Here is a 13,276-nt window from a genome sequence, read left to right as displayed (position 1 = left end):
TGTCTAAGTCTACCATGATAACATGCCATGTGTCTAATTCTTCCATAATATCATGCCATGTGTCTAAGTCTACCATGATAACATGCCATGTGTCTAATTCTTCCATAATATCATGTCATGTGTCTAAGTCTACCATGATAACATGTCATGTGTCTAATTCTTCCATAATATCATGTCATGTGTCTAAGTCTACCATGATATTTTTTACAATTATATTTTATCATGTATTTTCTATGAACATGCCACAATACGTTCACATAATAAATTATTAACACATAAATTATTATTTCGCTTTTATAATTAATTCATAATTATCATTCATAATAAAAATATCACATTTCAATATATTAATAACAAAGTAGCCTATTTCAGCTAGACCATAAAATCAGGTGTTACACAAAACCTAACAAACTACATCGAAGACGGAGGTGTTTGGCTATCTTATTTTATTATTTTTATCATCATTATAGTACTGCTATACCATCATTACTAGTTGAAGGACCCGTGAAATCACGGCTTAGTTTAATAAAAATTGTGAACGATATATTATATTTGACTAATGTTATTAAACCTGATCATTAATGAATATATATAACTAACTAAAGCACATTAACTAAATACTTGAATTATATTTTTAACTATAACTTTTTAATCTTGAATCCTAGTTCTACAAACATATTGATGTACTATGGATAGAATAAATGAACTACATTTATTCTCCCACCACCCTCTTACAATTTTTATCACAATTATTATTTTTCTTATCATAAAAGCATATATTACAACCTTTATTATGACATGTACTTAGAATATATATATATATATATATATATATATATATATATATATATATATATATATATATATATATATATATATGTGTGTGTGTGTGTGTGTGTGTGTGTGTGTGTGTAACGTAGTTAATCCAGTAAAGAGAAGCTATATTTGAATAATAATAATAATAATAATAATAATAATAATAATAATAATATTATTATTATTATTATTATTATTATTATTATTATTATTATTATTTAGAATTATAATAATATATAATTATAATAAAGTTTGTCTAAAAATTCAATATTTATATTGTTAAGAATAAATATCAGTAATAACATATGCCTCTTAAAAATTTTAAAAATTTAAAATACAACTATTATATGAAGGTTATACAATATCTTCAAAAGTTATATATGTGTTCATGTGGTGTTTTGTAAAAGATTGTATAATTTATTTTAAAGACTGTACATATAATCATGAGAGTATTTTATCATAAGGTTGTACATAATGATTCAAATATTGTACATATGGTCATGAGGGTGTTTTATTGTAAGGTTGTAGAGGTATTTTACCATAATATTTTGCATAATGTACATTTGTTTAAAATGTTTTAATTTATTAAATATAAATAATTATTTCAATGAAATCATCATGGATGTTTTAAAAAATTTTCTTTTTCTTTTTGAAATTTTGTTAAGGTTGAAAACGTGTATTTATGACATCTTCATTTTAGAGATTTAATAAAATTTATTATTATAGATTATTATTATATATTATATATTATTATTATTATTAATTATTAATTATTAATTATTAATTATTAATTATTAATTATTAATTATTAATTATTAATTATTAATTATTAATTATTAATTATTAATTATTATTATCATCATACTAATTTCAATTTCTTTTTAAATATTGTTGTGAAATTATTTATACATTTTTTTACTCATGTTCTATTTCTCTTTTCCTTAATATATAATTTTTTTTAAAGAAAATAGATATCTTTAACAAATAATATTCATTTAATTTATGACAATTTATTTCGTAAATGTATAAAAAAACATGTTATCCTTAAATATTTCAAGTCATTACGGTCGTTCAAAACTAGTAGCAAAGCGCGGATTTTTAAACTAGTTTGTGCTTAATTGTTGTATGATGTTTGCTTATGATATATTCACCAGCGTTTATTAGAGAAAAATAAAAAAATCTACAAGTTAAATGGCTCGTAACCTATAATCACTATTTCATTCTAACTTTAAAATCTCAAACAAAGCTAAACAATGTGGGACTGTCACCATGTGGGTATCCTATATGCAAGGATCTTGTTTTTGTTTCACTATTTTATTCTACTTTATATAGTTCTATAATTTAATTTAGCATTTACTAAAAACTGATCGTAAATCGCAAATCTTTATGAAAACTTAATATAATTGGGAAAATAAAGTTATGTGCTTGATATGAGGAATGTAAAAAAATGGCGTTTCATTGTTAATCAGCACGTAATGGATTTAACAATGATGTAACAAATTCCGTGATATTGAATACCATAACAAGTTGAATCAAATACAACATGTTATGTGGCATTTTGATTCACGATAGCCAATGAATTAGCATGAGGTGTGTACCGAAGCTTGTTAAGTACAACGTGTTTGACTCGACGATAATTGACCATACAATGTAAAAACTAAGTTTCGTCTATTAAGTTTAAACAAATAAATGATATGAATAATGAATATAAACTCACGCGCGGTTTTAAGGGCGTGCAACACGTGTGCTTGTACATGGCTGATAATTCAAATGGGTCTCTAATCAAACAATAAAAAATATTTTTATGACTGATGCTATTACTTAACCTAATTTTTTAGTATTTACTGAACTTATTTTTACATATATTTAAAATAACATACACCAACATTACTAAATTATGGAAAAAAACAACAACAATACAATACTTTATAGATTTTATAAAAGGGCAATGTAATTTCTTAATTGATCAAACAACTAGTAACGTGTTGTTATAAACTTATAACCACCATACCATTGTAAATAGAAATCATCCATACATCATAATCTAAACCCGATCAACAAATTAGTCATCAGTCATCAATCAACATCAACATCCTCAAACCACCTAATCATTTCTGATCAATCCATGCATCATTGTCAATTTTAGACCACCATGTTATGATGACATTGTATGTACTCATAATTTTCTTGTGGTTTTGATGTTTGATAAATTTAAAATAAGGATATTTCATAAATGCTACATGACTTATGATATTTATCTATATCTATATATATACTTTAAAACATGATTATGTATAATTTACTAAGTACGATTTAACTCATTCATCTTCATGACATAAGAATATCTAAAAGTTCCAAGTTTGAATCCCGAGATTTTGTGTGGTCATGTTGGTTCACCTGTGATGAATCTGGGTGAACGGTCACTCTGAATCAGTTGACTCACAAAGCGTGTCGAATACCAATGATTAATTTATAAAAGAAATTAGAAATATACAAAAGTTGGCACCTGGACTTTTAAGACGTGTATTGTTGAATTTTTTTATTTTTAATGAAATATTATTTAAATCGTAGCAGCCAAACAACGACCGTCCAATCCTTACATGTGGAAGGTCAATAAAATACATGTGACTAATCGTACACCCGCGATACACCGGAACATTTCTCGGCCAAAACCCCGTATTTAGCACAATTGTTGATGATCGGCTGAAAACCCTAGTTCCGCAGATCCATATCATTTCCTCCGCTTTCAACGCAGAGGTATTATTATTTTCTTTGTATTTTACATTAACATGTTTAGCTTAATTAGTTTAATTTTAACAATTGATTATAATCTAGCACAATACGAATTCTATAAGCTTTACTGTGTAGATCTGTTGCGTATAGTTTAAATCGATCATTTATCTGTTTACTGTTTCATCGATGAGCTTTATGATGTTAATTTAGATGTGTTAATCTGTAGATCGGTTACATACGTTGATATAATGTTGCAATTGTAATAAGATTTACTTTATCTCTGTGAAATACTAAAATTCGCTTTGAGGTTTCACCATTTTAGGTCAGATGGCTGATTATGATGATGTAAATACTCGTTTTTACTGTTGATTATGAACTTCATACGATCTCTGATGTTTATTTTATTTTTAGTAGTTTTTATTATTATTATTATTATAAAGATTATTTCCATTTGATTATTATTATTTGGCAGTTTTTGACCTCTCGTATATTCTAGTATATAGTTCTGTTCTTCCATTTTTTTATTTTTATTTTGAAAAGTAGTGATTATGTTTTTAATATACATTATATGGGCCTAGTTCTACGTACAAATAGTTATCATTTGGTCTATTTTTTTCCAAACTGTGTTTATTGCTTTGATGGGAAGGGAATTGTATGACTACGTGTATATTGTTTATGTTGGTATAGGAAACTTCAACCAATTGCTAAATTTGAACTGTATAATGACAACATGGACCATCTAACGTATCATTGTGTTATACGAATTTTGGATACTATACTGTGATGTTCTGTTATCTTTCATAAATAATGATGCATGATGCTATTGATTGATTTTCGTATTTGTAGGAAGACCATCCCGAACATAATGACCGATCAGAATCATCATTTAGCTGTTACAAGGAGAGTAGCCAGCCAGCCACACTACTCTCAAGCTCAGTATGGTGCTTTGAACAGACCCGCTGCAACTCAGAGGCAATTTATGTATGGAAATTACACTAATGCAGGGCTCAATTATTCAATGACACGATCATTGGTAACTGCAAATGCTTCTCCTGTGTTTGTTCAAGCTCCATCAGAGAAAGGACCTTATGGGTTTGCGATTGATTTTCTTATGGGCGGTGTTTCAGCTGCTGTCTCAAAAACCGCTGCTGCACCAATTGAGCGTATCAAGCTTTTGATCCAAAACCAAGATGAGATGCTCAAGAGTGGCCGTCTTCAACAACCATACAAGGGTATTGGAGACTGTTTCAAAAGAACAATCGCTGATGAAGGAATTGTGGCTTTGTGGAGAGGAAACACAGCTAATGTTATCCGTTACTTTCCTACTCAGGTTTCTTACTCTTCCTTATTTTGAGGAAGCATTAATCATTATATTATGTGTGTATATATTTTTGTTTTGTGGTGGTGTGATGTTGTTGAACCTTTTTCAGGCACTTAACTTTGCATTCAAGGATTACTTTAAGAGTTTGTTCAGCTTTAAGAAAGGGAAAGATCCATACTGGAAAGTGTTTGGTGGTAACATTGCTTCTGGTGGTTTTGCTGGTACATCGTCTCTACTGTTCGTATTTTCATTGGATTATGCCAGAACTCGTTTGGCTAATGATGCCAAGGCGGCAAAGAAGGGTGGAGAGAGGCAGTTTAATGGTCTGATTGATGTGTACAAGAAGACGTACGCATCAGACGGTATCGCTGGGTTATACCGTGGGTTCAACCTTTCAGCAGTTGGTATCTTTGTGTACCGTGGTTTGTATTTTGGTTTGTATGATTCTCTTAAACCAATCCTCCTTACTGGATCCTTGGAGGTTAGTATATTGTTGGGTTTTTTTCCCTTTTCTTTTGAATATTGTTACTATAAAATACTGAATCGAGTGCTAATAATTGTTGAATTTCCAGGATAGTTTCTTTGCTAGTTTTGCTCTGGGGTGGCTCATTACCAACGGTGCTGGGCTTGCGTCGTACCCAATTGACACAGTGAGAAGAAGAATGATGATGACATCAGGTGAGGCTGTCAAGTACAAGAGCTCTTTGGATGCATTTAGCCAAATTGTGAAGAAAGAAGGGGTCAAGTCATTGTTTAAGGGTGGTGGTGCTAATATCCTTAGAGCTGTGGCTGGTGCTGGTGTTCTTGCTGGTTACGATAAGCTTCAGGTCATTGTTTTTGGAAAGAAGTATGGCTCTGGTGGAGGCTAATGCGTTAGTTTTATGATTGATGATGCTGATAAAATGATTATGTAGAGACTATAATTGAGTTGCAAGCATACTGCAATATTTTCTTGGATTGGATTTCATTTGTGTATTATTACACAATCTGGATATTTTGTTTTTGTTGAATTCTAGAACGGAAGAACTCGTTTGTTTCAAGAGAATAATGAGGGCTTTTTTGGTGAATAACTGCAATTACATTTATAATTGCAATGATTTTGGTGCCAGAATTATGCTCTTTATTATTCACTCAAATGCGGATAGAGATTTGGTCATTTGATTGAAAATTTTAAAATATATACTTGGGTGGAAATTGATTACTCGTGGGTGGGATGAATTTTTCATGAGTAAATCTCGTGGGTGAATTAATGACTTTATTTTTTTATTTTAGAGTAAAGAATATGACTCTAGAAAGAAGACTCTAGAAACTCTCGTAACATACTAGAATATGATATGATGTTTTTGTGTGCTAGTAAGAAGAGACTAGAAACTCTCGTAACATACTAGAATATGACAAGGGTTCAATACTTGATCGTTCTCAAGCAGAGTGATGTTCCAAAAACAACAATCAAACTGAATCAAAGCAGTGCGATAAGTGGTGTCATGGTCCAAGAACCACCGTCATTCGAGGTTCTTATAGGTTACTTGCTAATTGTTATACAAGTTGAGCTTATGGTCCCAACATAAACCATCTCAGAGTCTTGGTTCAGACTTCAGAGGGCAGCCCATAAGTGGCAAAGTAGCCCAAGTCTCTAAAAACACAAACAATCCTGATATAATTTTTTTCAAGTATTAAAATTGATATTATACTTTAACTTTAATTTTATTAATCAGCCATGATCAATCATATGTTATAAAAAACAGCAAAAGACATTGCAATGAACCGATAATCCTGCAGAAGTCATTGAACGATGAAAAATATCCCGCCCCACAAATGAGTTATGACCAAGGGCAAACATAGAACAATTTAAACACACCTCATTTTAGTCATAGTAGTACAAAATTTGAATACTAACTTTAATAAAACAGTAATTTGAAGGACCAAATGAGCATTTACTTTCTGGATTTCTTCTTGGACGACTTTGACGAAGGTTTTGGTTGTACAGCAGCTGCACTGCTTGAAGATGCTTTTGCATTTGAGGGTTGGCTCGATTTTGCATTCCCACTATTTGCACCATCTTTAGCCACTGCACCTTGAGAACCTCTAATCTGAGCCGTCCTCTTGTCTTTCCTCTTTGGCCTGTAGCTCGATCTCTCTCTTTTAGGTAACCATCGCTCAGGATCTGGTGGTGGGCCCGGGTTAGCAGGGTCAAACCCTTTCGGGTACTTCGGCTTTCTCTTCCTCTTCTTCTTCGCTTTCTCCTTGCCTTTTGTTTCCTGAGGTTCAATGTTGTTCCCCAAATGTGGCCCGTTTTCAATGTGCTTTGCACCAGAAGTTTTCTCCAACGCATTGACATCGACAGAACTCAAACCAGGAAGCGGTTTTAGTTGTTTCTCATATGTTTCTGCCTTTGCGACATCTGTATAAGCAGCAGTTTGTATCAAACCTACTAACGCATCGATACTATGATGGCTTTTCACAAGCTTTTCAAATAGTTTTAAAGCTTCTTCCTTTTGCCCGTGTTTAAGCTTAAACGCTGCTGCCTCTTGCATAATAACACTTAACTTACTATCTTCGGTCATTGCGTTTGACCAATAACTAATAGCTGAATCGAAAACAAAATTAGCACCATCGATGTCATTAGCACGTTCTTTGAGGGCTACAAGTGTAGCAACAGTAGCAGGCATGTGTTGAATATCAGGTATCTTTGATAAAGATTCTGACGCAATCTGAGGATGACCTGCGGCCGCTGCAATCTGTGCCCTAGCCAGTAAAATGATCTTCGATTTTTCGGGAAATTTTTCGGCGCATTTTAATAACATTTCTTCAGCTTTTCCCGCCTTATTTTCCCTCACAAAGACAGCAGCTTGAAGGAGTATAGGGGTCACACTGTTGGGAAACATTTGTGGCAACGCATCAGCAAGTTCTCGAGCCTGTTTAATTTTATAAACGAGATTAGCAACAAAAAAAAAAAACATTTCTAGATCAAAGAAATGAAGGGGAAATTTTGACCTGATCTATCTTGTTAGAATGGAGTAGTAACAGCATTCGATTAATGTAGATTGATTCCTTTTGTTTAGGAGTAAGCTTCAACTCTAAAACAGGAACAAGTTTGAAACTTTGATCTCCACTGTTTTTTTCAATTAAACGATCAAGCTTTTTTAAGCCATCAGATATATCTTTAGGGCCCTTCAATGCTATCAAATTGTTTACTGCTACAGCATTTGATGATTCATCAGGCAGATTCCGCTTCATAAGAGCTGTGTAAGATGCAACTGCATCTTGTTTGTTTCCCAATAACTGAAGTAAAAAACATAGATTTAGTTTAACTAATATAGCAAAGGAATATTATATTTATAACCTTCATATTCTATTTGTTACCTGATGAACGTAGGCCAACTGCACAGCTATGGGTGCCAGCTCATTCTCTATTTCATCGTCAGCTAAATTTTCCTCCATTAAGGTTTCCTGACCCGTTCTGTAGCACAAATAATTAGAGTATGTGAGAATATATTATTATAAATTTACTTCCAATCAAGACAACTTGATCAAAAATCCAAATTTGTTTTTAACAGTTTAACAAAGAAGAATTACGTTCGAGCTGCGAGTAGGAGTTGTTCAGCATCTGAGAGTTTGTTGATTTCAACCAATGAACATGCAGTATTATAAGCCAATTCAAACGTGCTTGTTGCTTTAATTCGCATAGCATCTAACACGCCTTGAACTTCAGAAGATTTACCAGCTGAAACCAAACCAGCAACAAGATTTATCTCCAGTAAATCAATTTTAGATTTCTGGAGTTTTTTGTATATATCCACAGAAGCATCCATCTTTCCTTGACGAGATAGAATCTGTGATTCTAACAACATTGTTGAAGAGTCTTTTTCTATGCCCTTTAATGATTCCAAAGCATCGTCAAACTTATTTTGTCTGTATAAGCAGTATGCCTGTCAGAAAGATAAAAACGAAATGCATCAATGAAGACACAGAATCTAGCTTTGAAAACATGTAAAAGTATTTGATGTAAAAGTGAATCGCAAATTCAGAAATATTTATTGATTGTAAAAGTATTTCATAGCATCAGTCATCATTCAGTAATCAGATTTTGGGCCAACATGTTTCCTTATAAGATTTTCCTTGTTCAGGCTACCAAGGAGGGTGAGTTTTATTACTTAGATGTACGCAGACTTTTAATAGTTTCTATGTCCCAATGACATAAAGAAGCCTAGTAAACCTGGTAATCCCCGTTAGCTAAAAGTGAATCTTCTCGATTATACAAGATTGACACAGAATAACACTATTGTAAACTAACTCAAATAGCTTTATCAATGAGAAAACAGCTCAGATTAGGACTGAACACATATAGAACAGCTCAGGGAATACTGTATTTCATTGAACTAAATGATAACTTCCATTTACAATCATTTAGACAGACTTATATACTAACAGCTATGAAGTTATCAAGTGACTAAGAACAAATAGTGACTTTCCACCTGTCAACCAAAGGTTTCACATTGATTTACGACTATTGAATTATTACCAAAATGAACAAAATGACTTTAACATAGGCAATAAAGAGAATGCATAGCTTATATATGTCCAATAAAGCAAATGCATAGCTTTTTGTCGAATGAGCAACGTGTTAAACAGGCAAGCCTCGATTTGTCAGGTTAACATGTATTGAGTAAATCTCAAATCAAACAAATGTGGATTTTCATACTCAACGTCTGTTCACATTAATTGAATCAAATAAACTTCATCATTCAGAATCACATTGCTACTAACAACTAATAAATATAACTAACCAAATCGAGTTCACATACATTATCAATAAAATAATACGGAGTAATCATTATATATACGAGTATACCTTGAAGAAGCCTAAATCGATAGGAAACTTCTTCAATACGGCAACAATAGTAGAAAGAGCAGCATCGATGTTATCAGCCTTAATCAGAGCTACAATTTTACATCGAATTGCATCTTCATCACCAGGAGCAACTGATAAAACTGCATAAATATCATAATTTAACTTACACGATGTACACATTCAATAAATGCAGAAGCTAAAAATATCTATAAAAACCTATACCTTGATCTGCAACTTTAACGGCCTGTTCATAATCCGATCCATCTATGTGTCGATCGAGAGTTGTGAATAGGTCTTCAATGGCGATCGCCGGTGCTGCGGACGGCCCGCCCGCCGATTTCGGTTTCGCCTTGGGAGCCATCGATAGAATTTTCCGTACAATTAGTCGGAGAAAACAAGGGATTAGGGGAAATTTGGGCATGAAATTGGGCTGCGATTGAATGTATTGGTCTACAGTGCCGTAATTTTGGGCCTAGATTTATTGAGGTGGACTGGTAGAGTTTGGAGTATATCAACAAGTCAAGTAGTCCGTAGTAAAAGGAAATTTGTTTTGTTGAAGAAAATCATTAAAGTAGGTTGAAGTATTTCTATATTGTATTTATTCGCTTTTATTTTTAAAAACAAAATTATAAGTTTAAATTCAATGCTTAACTAAAACAAAAAATTTCATGATCAGTCACAACATTTGTATCAAAAATCAAGATGTAGATGTGACCTAAATTTTAAATCAATTATCGTTGATTCTAAATTTTTAATATTCTACACGATCGGTCTCGAAGTTAAAAGTTCCCTTAGTATTCCGGTTAAGTCAGTCACGTGCATTAAACATGATGGGTATTATTGTTATTTCGCTTAAATGTGTGTTCGGTATCTCCCGTTCAAACTGTGAGGGTGTATTAGATGCATGATACGTATCGTATAGTTTGTATAGTGTAAGCCTATTAATTATTATCCCTATATACTAAAACCCACCAAAAACTTTGTAGTTTCAATTCTTTTGGATATACTAAAACCCACCAAAAACTTTGTAGTTTCAATTCTTTTGGATTGTAGTTATGAGTTTCTGTTTACAGTGCAACCGGCCCCTCACCTTTGCCTCAATTTACACAACGATCCCTCAACTTTACATTTTTCAGGGGCAAAAGTGTAAATATGCAATTTTATTAAAAAAAAAAGAAACTATTTCCACCCGAATTTTTAGCGGGCTCTATCTTTTCGCTCGGTGCGAGTTAAATTTTTCCGACCCCACCGTTCAACTCAAAAAAATCTTACGAACACAACGGGACTAACTATACGCGAAACGGACACTTAAAAAAAAACTCAATACCTCGGACTATATTCAATACATATACACACCTATAATACGCTCCGTTAACTATGAATACGCAATCAAAGGCCCCGCGGCATCGCGCGGGCTCCTTTTTCTAATTGTATAAGATCCATGATGTAAAACCCATCTATCTATCTATATCTATATGGCTATATATAATGCATTATTAATGGAAAATTCTTAACTCCAATACTGCCCTATCTATCTATATCTATATCTATATGGCTATATATAATGCATTATTAATGGAAAATTCTTAACTCCAATACTGCCCACGCGTTTAGAATTGGTCAAATTTTCAACCTCATTCATTAATCAATGCACTGTTTAGTACTTATTGGATATCTCAAACAAGCTAAACTGTTTGTTTACCTCTTAATGAAAATGTTCAATACTGGATGCTGTACAATTCAACATTCAGCGCGTTTGTTTCTGACATGTGAATGACAAATTATGTTGAATTGTTCAGCATTAAGTGTTAAACCATTCAGAGATGGAATTCTCTCTATAATCTATATATCAATATCAATAATACTTATTAAACAACTATATTGTAGTTTTTATTAATGCTAAAGGTTAATAAGTCAATTTTGCATCATTACACTTTTTGTTAAATATGACTATCAACTACGTTATTGTCATTCAGAAACAACTTCGTTAAGAACATTTAAATCATTTAGACTATAAGCGATTTGTATCAAACGTACCATAAGTATCATAAGTATTATATTCGTTAAAATATTAAAACGTATGTTGATTCAAATGTTTGTTTCATATACACGAAAGATTATATATTTAGTTGTGGAATACTCTTGATTTGTTGACTTTTGTGTCGTAAAGTTACACTATACGTATCTTTTAGGCTTAATCAAAGGGTACCTAATACGGAGTACATCTTATTATATTATGCTTATATATAGCCCGGACCAAAAAAATATGGAGGTGATCCTCACACACCACTTTTTGATTCATGTACACCTAGTTACTTATTTCACCCTTATATATATATATATATATATATATATATATATATATATATATATATATATATATATATATATATATATATATATAATAATAATAATAATAATAATAATAATAATAATAATATAAGTTTAATTTCTTAGGGTCATAACTAAAAGTTTATGAGATAAAAATATATATGAATCAAAAAGTGGTGTGTGAGATGTAGTGACCCGAACTTTTCCATGATTATTCCATGATTATAAATTAAATGAAAACTATATTTGCATGATTAAATGTTTCCAACATGTTAAGCAATCAAACTTGTTAAGACTTGATTATTTGAAATGAGTTTCATGTAGACAATTGACCACCCAAGTTGACCAGCGATTCACGAACGTTAAAACTTGTAAAAACGACATGATGATATATATATGGACATATATATAGTTAACATGAGATTATGATAAGTAAGTATCTCAATAAGTATATTAACAATGTGTGATATAAATAAAAAATGAAAATATTGAATTATGAAGCTCGAAACGATATACATAACGATTATTGTTATAACACTAGAATTAGGGAACTAAACTATGTTTTAGTGATTACTAGTTTACCACTTCGAATATGATAGCTTTTTATGTATGAATCGAATGATGTTATGAACATCATTACTACCTTAAGTTCCTTGGATAAACCTACTGGAAAATAGAAAAATGGATCTAGCTTCAAAGGATCCTTGGATGGCTTGAAAGTTCTTGAAGCAGAATCATGACACGAAAACAATTTCAAGTAAGATTTCCACTCGAAATAAGATTGTTATAGTTATAGAAATTGAATTAAAGTTTGAATATGATTATTACCTTGTATTAGAAAGATAACCTACTGTAAGTAACAAAGGTTTCTTGATCTTGGATGATTACTTGGAATGGATTTAGAAAACTTGGAAGTAAACTTGCAATCTTGGAAGTATTCTTGATTTTATGAAACTAGAACTTTTGGAATTTATGAAGAACACTTAGAACTTGAAGATAGAACTTGAGAGAGATCAATTAGATGAAGAAAATTGAAGAATGAAAGTGTTTGTAGGTGTTTTTGGTCGTTGGTGTATGGATTAGATATAAAGGATATGTAATTTTGTTTTCATGTAAATAAGTCATGAATGATTACTCATATTTTTGTAATTTTATGAGATATTTCATGCTAGTTGCCAAATGATGGTTCCCACATGTGTTAGGTGACTCACATGGCCTGCTAA

General features: G+C 31.7%; 2 protein-coding genes across 2 annotated transcripts; one reads left to right on the top strand and one right to left on the bottom strand.

The window, feature by feature from the left end:
- The first annotated feature begins 3,431 nt into the window (after positions 1 to 3,431).
- On the top strand, positions 3,432 to 5,880 carry LOC139862483 (ADP,ATP carrier protein 1, mitochondrial-like). The gene is made up of 4 exons (XM_071851094.1): positions 3,432 to 3,573; positions 4,396 to 4,879; positions 4,980 to 5,351; positions 5,443 to 5,880. The coding sequence occupies exons 2-4, from the start codon at positions 4,415 to 4,417 to the stop codon at positions 5,737 to 5,739; spliced, it is 1,134 nt and encodes a 377-aa protein (XP_071707195.1). The 5' UTR covers positions 3,432 to 3,573; positions 4,396 to 4,414; the 3' UTR covers positions 5,740 to 5,880.
- Positions 5,881 to 6,555: 675 nt separating this feature from the next.
- On the bottom strand, positions 6,556 to 10,099 carry LOC139861752 (uncharacterized). Its single transcript, XM_071850256.1, has 6 exons — positions 9,945 to 10,099; positions 9,723 to 9,862; positions 8,447 to 8,799; positions 8,234 to 8,330; positions 7,865 to 8,152; positions 6,556 to 7,785 (listed from the first exon to the last, which is right to left on the bottom strand). Exons 1-6 carry the CDS (start codon positions 10,081 to 10,083, stop codon positions 6,805 to 6,807), a joined length of 1,998 nt encoding a protein of 665 aa, XP_071706357.1. The 5' UTR covers positions 10,084 to 10,099; the 3' UTR covers positions 6,556 to 6,804.
- Between the last annotated feature and the right edge of the window lie 3,177 nt (positions 10,100 to 13,276).

The sequence above is a fragment of the Rutidosis leptorrhynchoides genome, chromosome 8, assembly GCF_046630445.1.
Source record: "Rutidosis leptorrhynchoides isolate AG116_Rl617_1_P2 chromosome 8, CSIRO_AGI_Rlap_v1, whole genome shotgun sequence".
Lineage (NCBI taxonomy): Eukaryota > Viridiplantae > Streptophyta > Magnoliopsida > Asterales > Asteraceae > Rutidosis > Rutidosis leptorrhynchoides.
Note: the sequence above shows the minus strand (reverse complement) of the source record. Positions and strands in the feature narration are given on the sequence as shown.